The sequence below is a fragment of the Teleopsis dalmanni genome, chromosome 1 (assembly GCF_002237135.1).
Source record: "Teleopsis dalmanni isolate 2A chromosome 1, ASM223713v2, whole genome shotgun sequence".
In the NCBI taxonomy this organism is placed as follows: domain Eukaryota; kingdom Metazoa; phylum Arthropoda; class Insecta; order Diptera; family Diopsidae; genus Teleopsis; species Teleopsis dalmanni.
The window spans coordinates 93,521,475-93,537,014 of NC_051846.1; the positions used below are offsets into that span (position 1 = coordinate 93,521,475).

Sequence of the window (15,540 nt, forward strand, 5' to 3'; positions counted from 1 at the left end):
TTTACGTTAATTAAGTAAAAAACTAGACAGTATTACATTTGTTTGTATTGTGTCAAATGCTGCTCTAAAGTTTACATTAAATACATATAACATACTGTTGTTTAAAATAAATGCTTATGCTAAGTTAGAGAGTTCTATATTAATACCCACCGCGGAATAATCTTTACGAAATTCGTTACTAACATATTTTCCACCAAATTTTTTTTTCTATTATACACGAGCCTTATAAACACATTTGCAAATGTATTAAGAAAATCTATTTCTCTATAATTTGAAACATTGTTTGCGTCACGGTATTGCTTTTTTCAAACTGTTTGGTGGTTCCACATTTTTCAATATATATTTATATGTTTCAACCGTCGCTGTTTAAACTGAGTTAGAATTCTGATTTGACCTGAAGAGACTTCCTTAATCCATATTATATCATCTAGGTCTTCGTTTATTTTATACGGCAGGGCATAGCTGAAGAAATTGTAATCTATATTGCTTTTCAACTGGCATTCAAATCAAGCGAGCAGAGATTCGGCGTATACTTCAACCTTCTTATGTATTTTGACCGATTTAAGTTTCTGACTTGAATTCAAAATATTTTGCTGTCAGCTGCATGGGCTTGGACATTGGTGGTTATATTGATTATTGTTGCATTTATGACTGTTAGACGATAGGCAATAATTTAGTTTTAAGTTTAATGTAATATTTTATTTAATATAGTTGATATAGTTTAATATAGTTTATTTGATATGTTGTATTTTATGTGTGTTGTGTTTTATGGCATGGTGTGGTGATGTATGGCGATATGCGTGTTAAAAAGTTGCTGTTGCTCCGGCGGCACAATGTAGACGACTGCTCGCTTGACATCTGTTTTTTGACATTTGTTATTTGTCATTTCTAAAGCTGTCATCACAACCCTGCACGCAGGGTTGCATTTATTAATGCCTTTCATGGCTTATTAACATTCCACCACCCGGTGAATCCTGTGGAGGATTCACAAACTCCAGAGCGGTTAGCTTAGCGGCAGGACTCCGTATAATACCATGGCTTGTTCGTACATTAGCGTTCCGTACTTGTCCATCTTTGGTGGTGGTGACATCAAGGATACGGCCCATTTTCCATTGGCCCATTTACTTCCTTGTCCCATTTTGAGCGCTTCAATAATTGCGGCAAATATTCATTTATCCAACGTTTCCAGAATCGATTTTTAAGATTTTGTGCAATTCGCCATTGTTTGCGTAAGCAAATCTCTCAAACGCCATCTTCATATGGCGTTTGAGTGGAGTTTAAACATCCCAGTAGAAAATGATTGGGAGTAAGCGGTTCCGGACTGTCTGCTGTAAGAGGTATGTCCGTTAGCGGGCGACTATTGATTACATTTTCTGCTTCTATTAGTACGCTGCAAAAGGTATCAAGACGAGGTGCTTCTTCTTTTAATACTCGATGTAGTATTCGTTTTGTACACTGGACAAGACGTTTCCAACATCCACCGGCTGACGGATTAGCAGGACTGTTAAAAATCCATTCCACACCAGTTTTAGCAGTTTCTTGTTGTATAGCGTCAAAATCCAACAACCTCTCCTGTTTCTTGAGTTTTGACTGTGCTCCTATAAAATTTGTGCCATTGTCGCTTCTGATGCGAACAGGCACTCCACGGCGGTTGACGAAATTCTTCAGGCAAAGTAGAAAAGCATTTGTTGATAAATCAGTAGAAATTTCGAGATGTATAGCACGTGTAGTAAGGCATGTAAATAGCGCAATCCATTTCTTTTCACGGCGTCGTCCAATTGTTACAAAAAATTGACTACAATAATCTGTACCAGTATATGTAAATGGTCGGACATATGGCGTAAGGCGATCAGGGAGTAACTGACCCATCAATGGCACTGCTGGCTTAGACTTATCACGTATGCATACCGGGCAATTTCTTTTAACTGTATTTAGCAAGGAATGACAGTTTTGTATCCAAAACCGTTGACGCATCTCGTTTATAGTTAACTTACTGTTTTGATGATGATTCTTTCTATGGTTGTGATCCATGACTAGTAAGGCGACATTGTGATTGTGTGGTAAGATTATTGGATGGCGTGCGGAATCGGGCAAGCAATAAGCGGCATCAATTCTTCCATTAATACGTAATACTCCTTGATCATCTAATTTTGGTGTTAATTGAAGCAATTGACTGGACTTCGGCAATTCTTTCTTGTTTTGTAGAGCATTAATTTCTATATTGTAAAGTTCATATTGAACTTGACGGCATATATAACTTTCAGCGGCTGCAAGCTCTTTTGGTATTAATTCTCCCTTACATCGCTGTTTCAGTTTTAAATTGTTGACGAATCGTAGAATCCAAGCTATTACACGAACTAGTTTTGTGAATGTTGAATACCGTTTCATATCAATTCATTATTAGCTATTAACAGAAATTTCTTCGTGCATTCTTCTACTGCGCTGTGCAGTGAATATATTTGTGTTGGTTCTTTAGGCCATTCGCTTTCGGTTGCGAACAAAAAGACAGGACCCTTTATCCATCGTGAATCGTTTTGGAGCATTTGCGATGGTTTAGTTTTTGTGGCCTCGTCGACTATATTGACTGCTGATGGTACCCAACGCCACTGTTCTGGTAGGGTACTGCTGAATAGCTCTGCTATACGATTGGCGACAAACTGTTTATAATCACGTTTTGTTGAACATATCCAAAGTAAAAAGGTTTTTGAATCACTCCAAAATGTGGTGCTATTTACCTTTCGATCAAGACATTTCTCCCCTGCAATTTTAAGACGGCTACCCAACACTGCGGCTTGTAATTCTAAACGTGGCACGGTAGTTTCTTTCTTAGGTGCACATCTGGACTTGGCTGTTAGAAAGGCGACATCAATATTGTTACCTTGTTTCATACGTAAGTATGCTACCGCGGCATATGCAGTATCACTGGCGTCCACAAAAACGTGGAATTGTAGTTCCTGTGTGGTTGAATATAATGGCGAAAAACATCGCGGTACAGCAAAATGACTGACGTTCTGAAATCATGACCACCATTTATTCCATTGTGCGCCCAAATGGTTATGCCCAAACTATCTAGTTCAAAGTATTCTTTCACTAGCTGATGTAATTTTATGTCATGTGTTTTACGTATATGTAAGACATTAATAACGGGATTGACACTAAATTGTGATGGTCCATAGGCAACCTAACCCAGTTTTGTGGCAGCGGCAATAGGTTCACTAGAACCGGCATAAATTGTCTGTTTGTCTACACTTAGCATGCTGTGGTCCAGACCAATCAACAACTAGGCTTGATGTCTGCAAAACCTTCAATTGGAAAATGAGATAGATGATTGTATTGACTTTTGTCAAATGTTTGTTTCGGCAAATCCAGATTCCTGGCTGTATACACATTCTTTAATTGATACGTTGTACATTCATTTACACCTTTAACTTCTAGGTTTACGACACGAGATTCCTCGATAGTCTCCTTTTGGTTGTACCATTCCAATGTAAGTGGCACAACGACACCCGTGACTCCAAGTTGTTCGGCAACATCTTCCTCAAATAGCGTTACAGACGAATCTTCATCAAACATTGCATAGACTGTTATGGTTGTTCGAGGGCCGCTTACGACCACTGGTAGAATTTTGAATAGGCAAGCGTTAAAGTTATTGTGACAATTAAATAAGTGCTCGTGTCTATTCTGAGAAATTGACGTAGAAGCTACCTCAGTTGATGATGACGTGGAAGTAGGCGTAATTGGTGGCGTTGTTTTGATGGCTTTGGCAGCTGACTGATGAAGAAGTTGATGATGCATGCGTCTGCATTCATCAATTCCACATGCACGTTTAGACCGGCATTCCATTAGGCTGTGACCTTGTTGAAGGCAACTGAAGCATAGACGACTCTCTTTAACAAATTCCCATCTACCGGGTATACTAAGCGACTTGAATTGGCGATATGAACTTAATTTGTGACTTTGAGTACATTTAATGCAAGACATCTACTGGTCATCATTTTGTTGACTATTAAATTTTGATTGTGTACTGTTCTGAAGTACACGACGTGCAACATTTTGATTAAAGTTTCCTGAAACAGCTTGTGACTGGTAGGTAACGAAACGCACGTTTCCCGAAGATGGCTGACTATGACGTTGAAATATTAGTAAGACTGATGGCATCACACTTACGACCTTTGCAAGATCACTTAACCATTCAGCAAACATCTCGATATTGGGAAATTGAAGCATATTGGTGGCGTACCGACTCCATTCGAATTGTTTTGATGGTGGTAATTTTAATATGAGCTGTTCCAATAACAAAGGATTCGTTAGATGATGAGTGCAATTAACTGCTTTGAAAAAGACAACTATATTGCGCACTTGATTGGAGAAATCAATTACACTTTCCAGACGGTTTTCATAAATAGTGGGAAACTGTTGTATTTTTTGCATTTGCGCTCGTATTAACATCTCGGACGACCAAAATTAAATTCTAACTCTTGTAGTACTTGTGGCACATTATCAGGAAATATAAGCAATGATGACACATTAGCATTACCATGCAAAGCCTTGTGCAACCTTATTAAATTTTGACGATTATTATATTTGAACTCACAGATAGTGTCTCTGTAACTGGCTCTAAATAAAGGCCAATCCTCTAGATTACCATCAAAGTTTGGCAATGGATATAACTTTGTGGCTGCATTGTCTACGAATGAAATCATGTGTGGCGCTGCGGATTGATATGGTAACGATACTTTAACCGGAGACTGCTGTGGGTATTGTGAGGATTCTACATTGCCCATGACAAAGTATGTAGACTCCAACGGCGGCTGTATATTTGAATCAGCAAGATTAACTGGTAATGTATTGACGACAGCAAAATTTATTTGGTTATGTTCGACAACTGCGGCAGCAGCGACAGTGACGTTTTGTTGTACAGGCATTCTTAAGCTATGAGCGGCGGCGGTGCTCGTGCTATACATTCTGATTTCATTTCGAATTTGTTGGTTATCTCGACGTAATTCCTTGACGGTATCATTTAGGCTATTTATACTGGCAAATAAGGCGGCTAGTTGTTCCTTCGAAATGCTGCAGTTTAACGAATCTTCTTGATTTTCTTTGGCGTCACTCATCTCAACTAGTGTATTGTCCAAAATGTCTGAGTTTATAGCTACACTATTTTCTTTTTCCTTTTCATTCACTCTCTTTCGCGTCATCATTATTAATTTTCTATATACATGTACAAATTACGGGATACGAACAAATTAAATTTGTACACATATACAATTCTGCGAAAAACGACGCATGAAACTTATATGCACACACACGCATTAAACTTGTACACATACGAGTTACGTATAGCAACAACTTTTTAAACTTGTTAGACGATAGGCAATAATTTAGTTTTAAGTTTAATGTAATATTTTATTAAATATAATTGATATAGTTTAATATAGTTTATTTAATATGTTGTATTTTATGTGTGTTGTGTTTTATGGCGTGGTGTGGTGATGTATGGCGATATGCGTGTTAAAAAGTTGCTGTTGCTCCGGCGGCACAATGTAGACGACTGCTCGCTTGACATTTGTTTTTTGACATTTGTTACTTGTCATTTCTTAAGTTGTCATCACAACCCTGCACGCAGGGTTGCATTTATTAATGCCTTACATGGCTTATTAACAATGACGGATATATATGCAATGGTTCCGCATATTTGTTGTACTTTTCGTATAAAATACATTACTCCGCTCGTATAACCTGTATTTATTTCTGTAACTGTATGCTCCTAGCGAATGTTATATTCACTACAAATGTTTTTAATGTATTCTGACTTACTTTCTAAGAATTTTTCAAATTTTTAAAATTTTTAATATAAAATATATGAATTACATTATATGATAATATTCTAAAATTATTCAATTCTAGAGAGTCTGACCTACCATTTTTGTTTTTTATTGGATGATTTTATAACAGTATGCTCAGGTTTGCCTCCTCGGGGATTCCCACCTCGACGTGATGAGGAGGCTCAGTAGTTTCGAAGAATCTTCTAGCCATGCCGGCGGTAGGTAGGGCCTCCCTTGCCGGTAAGGTCGAATGAGGAGTAATGAAGCTAAGCGCAGTCCACAACGTAGCGTCGGTACTCATATTGAAAAGACGTCTGTTCTCCAGGTTAGGTGCGCCCTATTTAAAAGTGACTTGTCACTACGTGCAAAGTTTACAGGACTGACATTAGGCTTGCAACCCACTTCAGGGCTTTACTCCCTTTTACTTTTACTTTTTTCTGTATAAAACATGAGTCAAAACCCGATGATAATACAGTCTCCAAGTGGTACCCGTACTAATACGGCTAACCCACATGCTTCGGCAGCACGCACAACGGATTTGAAGGTGCAAAACTCACGTTCAAGCAGAATCAATGCGATAGGTACAACTGTAACCACAACAACTTTAAACAACCGACCACGAAATGACCAAAACTTCCTCTCCATGAAATCAAAATATGTGATCGACGTCTGAAATGTTCTAATCGGACCAGGTAAACTTGAGCAACTATCCCGGGAACTCCTTAAATTCAAGCTTGACATGATCGGCATCAGCGAGTGCAGATTGAAAGACTCTGGGGAAATCAAATTATCTAATGGAACTAAGTTTCTGTACTCTGGCAGAAGTGATTCCTATCATAATGGTGTCGGTTTTCTCCTCAGCAAAACTGCCGTTCGTGCCCTCTTACAATGGCAGCCAATCAACGACCGCTTGATTTGGTGCCGATTTCGCTCTCGTGCACGAAACGTAACTCTAATTCAATCCTACGCTCCACTGAACAAGCCGAACCCGATGAAAAACTGAGCTATTATAATCAGCTCACCTCTATTATTCATAATGCACATAAACGAGATATTCTAATTGTAATGGGTGACCTAAACGCCAAAATTGGTGCGGATAACACAAACATAAAGCACATTCTGGGAAGACATGGTCTGGGAATCAGAAACGAAAACGGTGAACTCCTAATTGAAGCATGCGAGGTTGGCGTCTTGTTATCGGGGGCTCCATTTTCCCTCACAAAGCCTGCCATAAGTCAACCTGGGTGTTACCTGACGGCCACACCGAAAATCAAATCGACCGCTTCTGTATAGGAAAAATTTGGAGGAGCAGCCTCTTAAACATACGCACCAAAAGAAGCGCCGACATCGCGTCAGATCACATCTTCTAGTCGCGACACTTCGTTTAAAAATTTGCACGACTGGGTAACGACGTACTTTAAATTCACTGCCTAAACTCGATATTTCGAAACTAAATTCTGAAGACGTAAAAAACATCTTCGTCAGCAAATTTAGTACCTCAATTGAACAGCTCCAAAGCCCAGAAGTGTCCGGCAACACTGAACAAATTTGGCAGATGATGTTTTGGGTCATCGCCCCCGCAAAAGAAAGCCGTGGATGTCAGAGTCTACCTGGTCTCTCATCGAATGCCGCAGAGCTGCAAAGATGTCACGTGACAATGCTAAAACAAGAGCGATCAAAGCAGAAACCCAAGTCACCTACAATGAAATGGCGAAACGAGTGAAGTTTTCATGCAAGCGAGACAAATGTTAATGGTATGACAATCTTGCAAATAAAGCTGAAGCAGCAGCCATACAGAGAAATATGAAAATTTTATATGACGTCACAAGAGAGCTTGCAGGCAGAAGGTTCCACCGTATAGGCCCTATATGGGACAAAAAAGGCCGAGTTCTCACATCCACCGAAAACCAGCTTCAAAGTTTCAGGGAACATTTTTCAGAAACTCTTTGTAGCAATGCTATCACCAACACCGTCACACCGGCTGAACAGAACAGCTTCTTCAGTCTAAACAACCGTAGTACGTCTGTTATAAATAGAGTACCTGATGAAGAAGAAATTGTTCAAGCTATTGGCAGTTTAAAGAACAATAAGGCGGCTGGTCCAGATAATATCACCGCGAAACTGTTAAAAGCTTGTAATTCGACTACCACTAAAATGTTTAAACCTCTCCTGAAAAGCATATGGGAAAACATTCGTCTTCCAAACGATTGGCTGGAAGGCTTGCTGACCGTATTACCAAAGAAAGGTGGCCTGAGCCAATGCCGAAATTATATTGGCATTATGTTGTTGTAGATTTCTTCGGAAATATTAACTCGCATTCTTCTGTTTCGCATCAACACTAAACTCGAAGATAGTATTCGTTTACAACAGGCAAGCTTTAGACCAAATCGTTAGTGCGTGGATCAAATTAACACTCTCATGATTATCATCGAACAATGGCGGACATACATAAACATATTATTCATCGACTACAGCTGCGCTTTTGACAGTGTTAATAGAGGCTGCATTTGGAATTCTCTCTTACAAAGAGGTATTTCCAGAAAAGTTGTCGACCTCATCAAAGCACAATTCCCTTTGCCACTACTTCAGGTTTTAGACAAGGCTGTCTGATGTCGCCTATTTTGTTTTTAATTGTGTTAGACGACGTCCTTACTAAAGCTTAGTTTACGACTTAGTTTACGAATCACGAAAAGTTGGCCTTATAGTGAACACGGCAAAGACAAAGGCAATGAAGATAAACAAATCTGACTCTACCAGCAAATTCAACCTGAACGATACAGAAATCGATAACGTCAGCTGCTTCACATACTTAGACAGTATAATATCGCCGAACGGTGGCGCGGCAGTCGACATCCAAAGCCGAATTAACAAGGTATGCTCCGCATTTTCGTTACTGAATAAAGTTTGGAGCTCTTCAATATTTTCCCAGCACACCAAGCTGCAGTTATTTAACAGTAATGTTAAGAGCGTTCTGCTCTATGGCTACGAAACCCGGCTTACCACCAACAATCTGATCCATAAACTGCAAACCTTTACAACCTAATGCCTTAGAAGAATTCTGAAAATTTGGTGGTCCTGCACTATTAGAAATTCCGAACTATGGTCAAGATGCCGCCAACTTCCTACAGCAAACGAAATGAAAAAGCGTAAATGGCAACGGATCTGCATTTATAATTTTCATTTCTGTTATCACGCCTACTTTATTTTTCGTCTCACATATTACGCACTTATTTCGAATTCTAATTCTTGACATTTCCATTTTATTGAGGAAGAGCGCCTCCACTTCACATTTGGTTGCCTTTAATTTCCGCATACCTTTGATCTCTATCTTTGATCTCTTGTAGTAATTCGATTTCCAGTTTAAGCATTTACTTCTCGGTTTCTAACTTTTCTATCCAGTTTAAGCATTCCTTGAGCATATGTCTCTATTTGATGTTAGCGTAGCTTTTTGTGAATCAATGTTAATACACAGATTTGTGAATTTACAATCGAGTTTTTCTGACATTTGTTAAAAAATCTGGTGACAGGTTTGACTGCATAGTTATTTTTTATGTTCTTGCATATTTGGTATATCTTGACTCGATTGAATTGGGACGTGTTTTTAGTCGTATGGTGTTAATTTCTTTGAAGCAGGGTTTGAATTGCTGTTGCTAATTGCATTGCTTGCATAATTGCTAACGCATTGCATAAGAAAATGAAAAAAGAATATGCATTAGCAACAGCAAAAAACGCAAACTAGTTTCATTTTGATTGCTTGCTAATAGTCGATTTTACATTTTTGACTATTATGCGTTTGGAATATATGCAACGTTCTTGCTTATGCGTTAGTTGCTTGCGTTTTGCTATTAGCGAATGTATATGGATTTCTTCTTTTTGTTTTTGTTTTAAGGGAATGATGCGCTTTATTTCTTTGTTGGTGCATTGAATATAGTTATGCAAAATTGTAAGTAATGTGTGTGCGTACAATTTGTATGCAAATAATATTTTATCTGTAATTAGATTATGCCTAAATTCATGTTTTTTTTAATTATTAAATTTATGATTTAATAATCGTTTGACAAAAATTGACAGGTCAATATTTATGCATTAGTCAAAATTTGGTTGCTTTTGCTAATTTTCAGCAAGCAATTCAAACCCTGCTTTGAAGAATACTAAAAATTTTGAAGTAGCTCTGTTTTATTTTTAAGTACAGTATGCCTTAGCATTAACACAAACCATTTTGTTTTGAATATAGCATAAATTATATTCCATCGAATATTTATATGTTTATCCTCTTCGGTCCTCGAGTGCAGCCAGTTGGACACTACTAACTTTCTTGAAGTATTCTGAAAGTTTAAGTATAGTATACGCATATGAACAGCTCGCTAATAATTGTGTGTTTCTTAGTTCAGCGCACTTTTTGCTGTTATTTTGGGAATATTCTAAAATAATGTCAAAATGTCACAAACGGAATATAGTCCTGGATATGTATATTCTTACAAAAGAGATAATAAAACTCTGTAAAATAGGTTCTATACTACTTTTTATTGACGCAACAGGGCTTAGAGACCTACGCTACACCCACAAGAGGAGCACAATAGACGCCGGTCACAATGCCACATCCTTGAACAATAATAATAAAGAACACGCTGAAAACAAAATTTTTGAGATGTTATTAAAGAGTGATAATGAATTGTTAAATTACAATGCGCAGGAAGGTGCTGTTGTTTTCGAAGATGTCGACTTTGATGGTGTTGTGCTGAAAGCGCAGAAAAAATTTCTGACCAGGAAGTGCTTTATACATATATAACGTCAATAACATATCAAACTGAAATATGAAATGGATCTTCAAGAAATTTAATACAACGTATGAGGAATTACCCTAAGGTGACATTTGAAATATTGGTAATCGAGAGAAGTGGACACCTTTCAATTATTTTTGTAATTATTATGATTATTATTAGAATTAGGATGTACTATAGACCGTCCATAAAAGTAGCTGCAATAACGCAAAGATCGGTGTTTTAAAATTAGAAATTACATGCATTTTGCAAATGTAAGTAACCAGTTAAGAGATGAAGAATAACAGGCTTTGGAAAATTCAACTCATTTCAGATATAGTTATAAACTATATCTGCAATACAATTCCAAAACTATATTATGCAACACAATTCCAAAAAGTTAAAAATTTAGTATCAAATAACAAATGATCTCTTTTACTGGAACTACTCAGCTAAAGCAATATGTAAAATTTAAGTCGAATTCAACAGGCTTAAAAAATTTTGAATTGTCTTCTCCGGATAGGCTTGTCCTTGATTTTTTCATTTATCAGGGAGCAAAAACGTGACCCTGTGAAAAACCCAATCTATCATTGAGCATAGGAGGCACAGTTGTAGAGAGACTAACCAAAAATGTTCCCAAAAGGGCGTGAAATATTTATGGATCGCTAAATAGCGACCTCCATAAATTTGCTGACTTTTTTCTTAGACAATGAGATTTATACTACCGGAAAAATTCAACAAAATCGGATTCCAACAAAATTACGTACAAAGCTATCTCTTGATACAGATCTTTTTAAAAGAGGAAGAGGTAGGTTCGATGACATAGTCAGACAAGATGAAAAATAGATAACAATGAGTAAATGGATAACAAATCAGTATTGTTTTAGCCACTATATTAAATTATCTTATACGCATATCAAGCTTTTTTAATAAGAACATCATTTTTAAATAGACTAAGAAAAATAATTTAAATAGGAAGAGGTATAAATGCAATGACGTAAACGAGGACCCATCTAAGTAGATTTTTTGAAAACAATTTCAAACTAGGTTCCAGTCTGACGGTCTGACGTTTTCGTTTTTATATACTGCTAACACAATATTAGTGCCAAATGTTTGGAATTAGCAAATAACGTAAGTTTTGAGTAGTGTTTATTGGGACTCCAAAATATTTGCATTGAATTAAATTTGTTAAGCATTAAATCGCTTTGAATTTTGGTTTATTTACTTTTTTGTTTTATTTTGTTTTTGTAAAGTAATTTTACACATATGGTTAACTGCTGAAAGTGAAAGCAAATTATATAATTTTAATTAATACAAATTCAGTTCGAAATGAGCAATATAGACGCTCTTATAATTAATTGAAACATTTCACAATGTGCCAGCTCATTATGAAACTATTAATCCACAAACAATATATTAAAAGCAATGCATATAATACGCATGAAATATAAAAAAGAAATACCTCAGGGTTGAAAATCAAAATCTGAAGCGAATTAATATAAACCCTCCAATTCAACCATAGCAAAGCAAAAACTTAGCATCGTATGATGATGAAGATAACTTGCACGTAAAACAGATTTTATATTAAAATAAAAATAAATATAGTATAAAGTAAATTCACTAGATCCTAATGAGTACAGAAACTTGATGAAAAGTTTAAACAATTAAAATTTTACATCCAAAAGCAATATTGTCAGATCTTCAAGAATAAGGGCTGGCTAAAACTCATAAGTTTACTTAACAAGCTGAAATGAAAATCAAGAGAACCCTCATATAATTTTCTCCTACCATTTAACTTAGCTGAAAACATCAAAAAATATATGAAATAAGAACTATTTAACATTCTTTTATTGTAATTGAGGCTGTAAGGCATTAAAATATATTTCTCAGTATAATCACGTGCAAAATTATTGTGGGAAATAACCCAAATGCATAAAATGTACAGGTTGGTACAAAACGATGGATTCCACGAAGCCTTCAAAAAAGCAACTAAGGTGTTGCAATTGTGACGAGGCCCATCTCGCTTATGCGTTGACTGCTAAAGAACTACAAAAGATACTTAACCAAACAAGTGGTATAAAAAAGAGCGAACTACATGCCAAAGACGAGTCTGCTAAAAATATGGTAAGTAAATTTATAGAAAACCTATCAAAAATCCATGCACCCAAACTGATTGTTTTTAGGTCAGGTTAAACAAAACTGATTGCTTTGATTTTGAATTTTAACTTCAATTGTCAAAACATTGGTTTCTACTATGTTCGATAATTATCAACTAAATTGATATTTGATAAGTTTGTCAAAATAATTCACAAATCATATCGCAGTTTAAAATATATAACATAATTGCAGTTTATCAACTCTATACTATAGTGAATAATGTCAATTTAATTGAAATTTTATCATCAATTTAATTGCCAAATTTGTCAAGTATTAATTAACATAACGGCCATTGCCTTCAAATGATTCAAATTCAATCAGTATTTGTTGAATATGAAAATAGATACGAATCTTAAAATTTATATATATATATATATTGTAAATGCAAGATATACCAAAAAATTTTCCAAAAAGTTCTCTATCCGATCTTCGACGAAAGATGGATGTTTCGTTGATTGCACTATAATTCTTAATCCAACTGCTCCGTTTACTTTTCGATTACTACTCAAAACTATGTAACCAAGTTGCTCCTGAAATAAAATATAATATTTGATTATTAATCATTTAATTTGTAAAATTATTTCTATTTGAAAATAATAAACATAATGCTCATAATTGAAAATGTAATAGATTATGATTTTTGCATGGTTTTTAAAAACTTTAAAAAACTTTTTTTTTTTCTTTGTTTGATAAAATGTTGCAAATGTATGGCAAGCTGCTACTCTCAATTCAGAATTCGAGTAAGATATTAAAACAAATAAATGTTATTTATTATAAATATAATTATTAAATATTTTAATAATAAAAAGTATTTCAGTTTTTTAATGTGACATTTTGGCTAAACATATTCGTATACCTAACAACAGTAAAATTATTATTGAAAGCATGAATTTTTCTATTTTTACCTTAGAACAATAAGTGTAATTTTAAAAAGATTTAAAATATTTAAAAATTTGATATTTCGCTATCTGAGCTAAGTTCATCCTTCTTATTAAGCACATTATGGTGTCTTCCAGTTCATTAGTAGGAAGAAGCATTTCTAACGCTACTTTTGTGAAAGGCTTTGATGATTTTTTGGCTTTGCTCTCAATCTAGTCAGGAGTAGATCTGAAGTTAATAACAATCTATTTAATATATCTGTATTGCAGGACTCCCGAGAAAATTTTCGTGCGTAGTTCTCACGATACAGACTGAAATGCTTATTACGTGCTTCTGCCGCTTCTTCTGACAGTTGTCCTATAGGCACCAATGCATTTTTAATAACAATTTCACCATGAATAAGAATCTTATGCATTGTACGCGTCATAGGATACCATGGATACAACATTATCGCGAAAGCATATTGATTAAATTTTTCAGTATCTATGTGATATCCACCTGATTTGACTTCCAAAATCACTTTTAAACGAAAAATTAGATTTGGATCTATACTCGTGATTTCTGCAGATAACTCAGGCTCTGAAAAAAATCGTCTGCTTGCGTTTCCATCATTACTATTTCCGAATGCAGGTTTAGGCACATCTACAATAAGACCCATTTTGTTTCTGAATGCCTTTTGAATTTCGATTTTTCTCTGCAGAGTTACAACTTTGTCACTATCTGAACGTGATTGCCATTTCTGAATAGGCAATTTATGGGACAAGTGTAACAGGCTCTAAAGATTAAAAATCTTTATGAAAAATTAATTTCAAAAATTGGATTTCAAAATTGAATTTAATAAAAAAAAATCCCACAAACTATGAAAGACTTGCAAAACAACTTTTTTACGAAGTTTTAAGAATAAAACAAATACAAATACATTTTTAGTATTTATGATTGCTTTCTAAAAAGATAAACTATCAAAAAAAAAATCATTATTTTATATTTAAAATATTGGCCATTGGCTTTTACATTTCGCATATCTTTCAGATAACACTAGTTTACAAATAATTATAAATTTTGTTTTCCAAAGACAAGACCTGAATTCTCTATAGAGAATTTTTGAGTAAAATTTTAAAATCATAATTTTTTTTCTTGTGTGCCGTATTCCCATATTTGCGAAAACCGTTATTTTGATGTTTCGCAGAGCATCGCTTTGCACATGCAAGTTAATGCATATAGTCAGAGGCGAGGCGTCGAATGGTTCAGAGTGTTCACTGAACACCTTAACAAAGCTTCCTTTTTAGATTTTTTTTATTAGGTAAATAATCTCGCTATATTGCTACTTAACATTTTTTATAATAGCTTTTCCAAACAGATTAACATAAACACAAAACGTAGAATACAAACAAAATCACACATATGTTAGATACACCCAACATTGCTTATAATTAATAAAAGAGAAATAACATTCCACTTGAAATATACTAAGGTTCAGAATAAAAACTGCACTGCGTCGCTTAAAAAGCATGCAAATGAAATAACATTCACATTGGGACTATGTTCAATATTGAATACACAACACAAAACATACAAACAAATATATGTACGTAAAATAATCTTAACTCTTAAATTAATGCGTGCAAGCAGTTCAATAAAAAAAGTGCACTTCCAATGTTATGCAAAGTAATTACAAAAGAGAAAAGAAATAACTGAGCGAAAATCGCTTTACATTTGACGAGAGGATCATTCCACTAAACTGAACCAAAAGTTTATACAAAGCGTGCAAATACAATCAAAGTCACGGTTGCTGTTTTATATGGGGAAATGGTTCAGTATAAAAACTGAACCGGGCATTGTAAATACAAAGTAAAAGAGTAAATGAATGCATGAGAGTTTCTTACTCTTATATAGAGGTTGGAAATAAATCAAAACAAAGT

The 15,540-nt window shown here is 35.3% G+C and overlaps 1 protein-coding gene across 5 annotated transcripts in view; it reads right to left on the reverse strand.

Moving 5' to 3' along the window:
• The window catches only part of LOC119672893 (insulin-degrading enzyme), a 33,787-nt gene that overhangs the window by 5,703 nt on the left and 12,544 nt on the right, over positions 1-15,540 (reverse strand). For 4 of the 5 annotated variants that reach the window (XM_038084057.1, XM_038084056.1, XM_038084059.1 and 1 more), the window contains one exon: positions 13,138-13,272. In XM_038084057.1, coding sequence (XP_037939985.1) covers positions 13,138-13,272 — 135 coding nt within the window. Of the gene's footprint in view, positions 1-150; positions 652-13,137; positions 13,273-15,540 lie in introns of all 5 variants that reach the window. The other variant, XR_005251968.1, reaches the window with a different exon arrangement.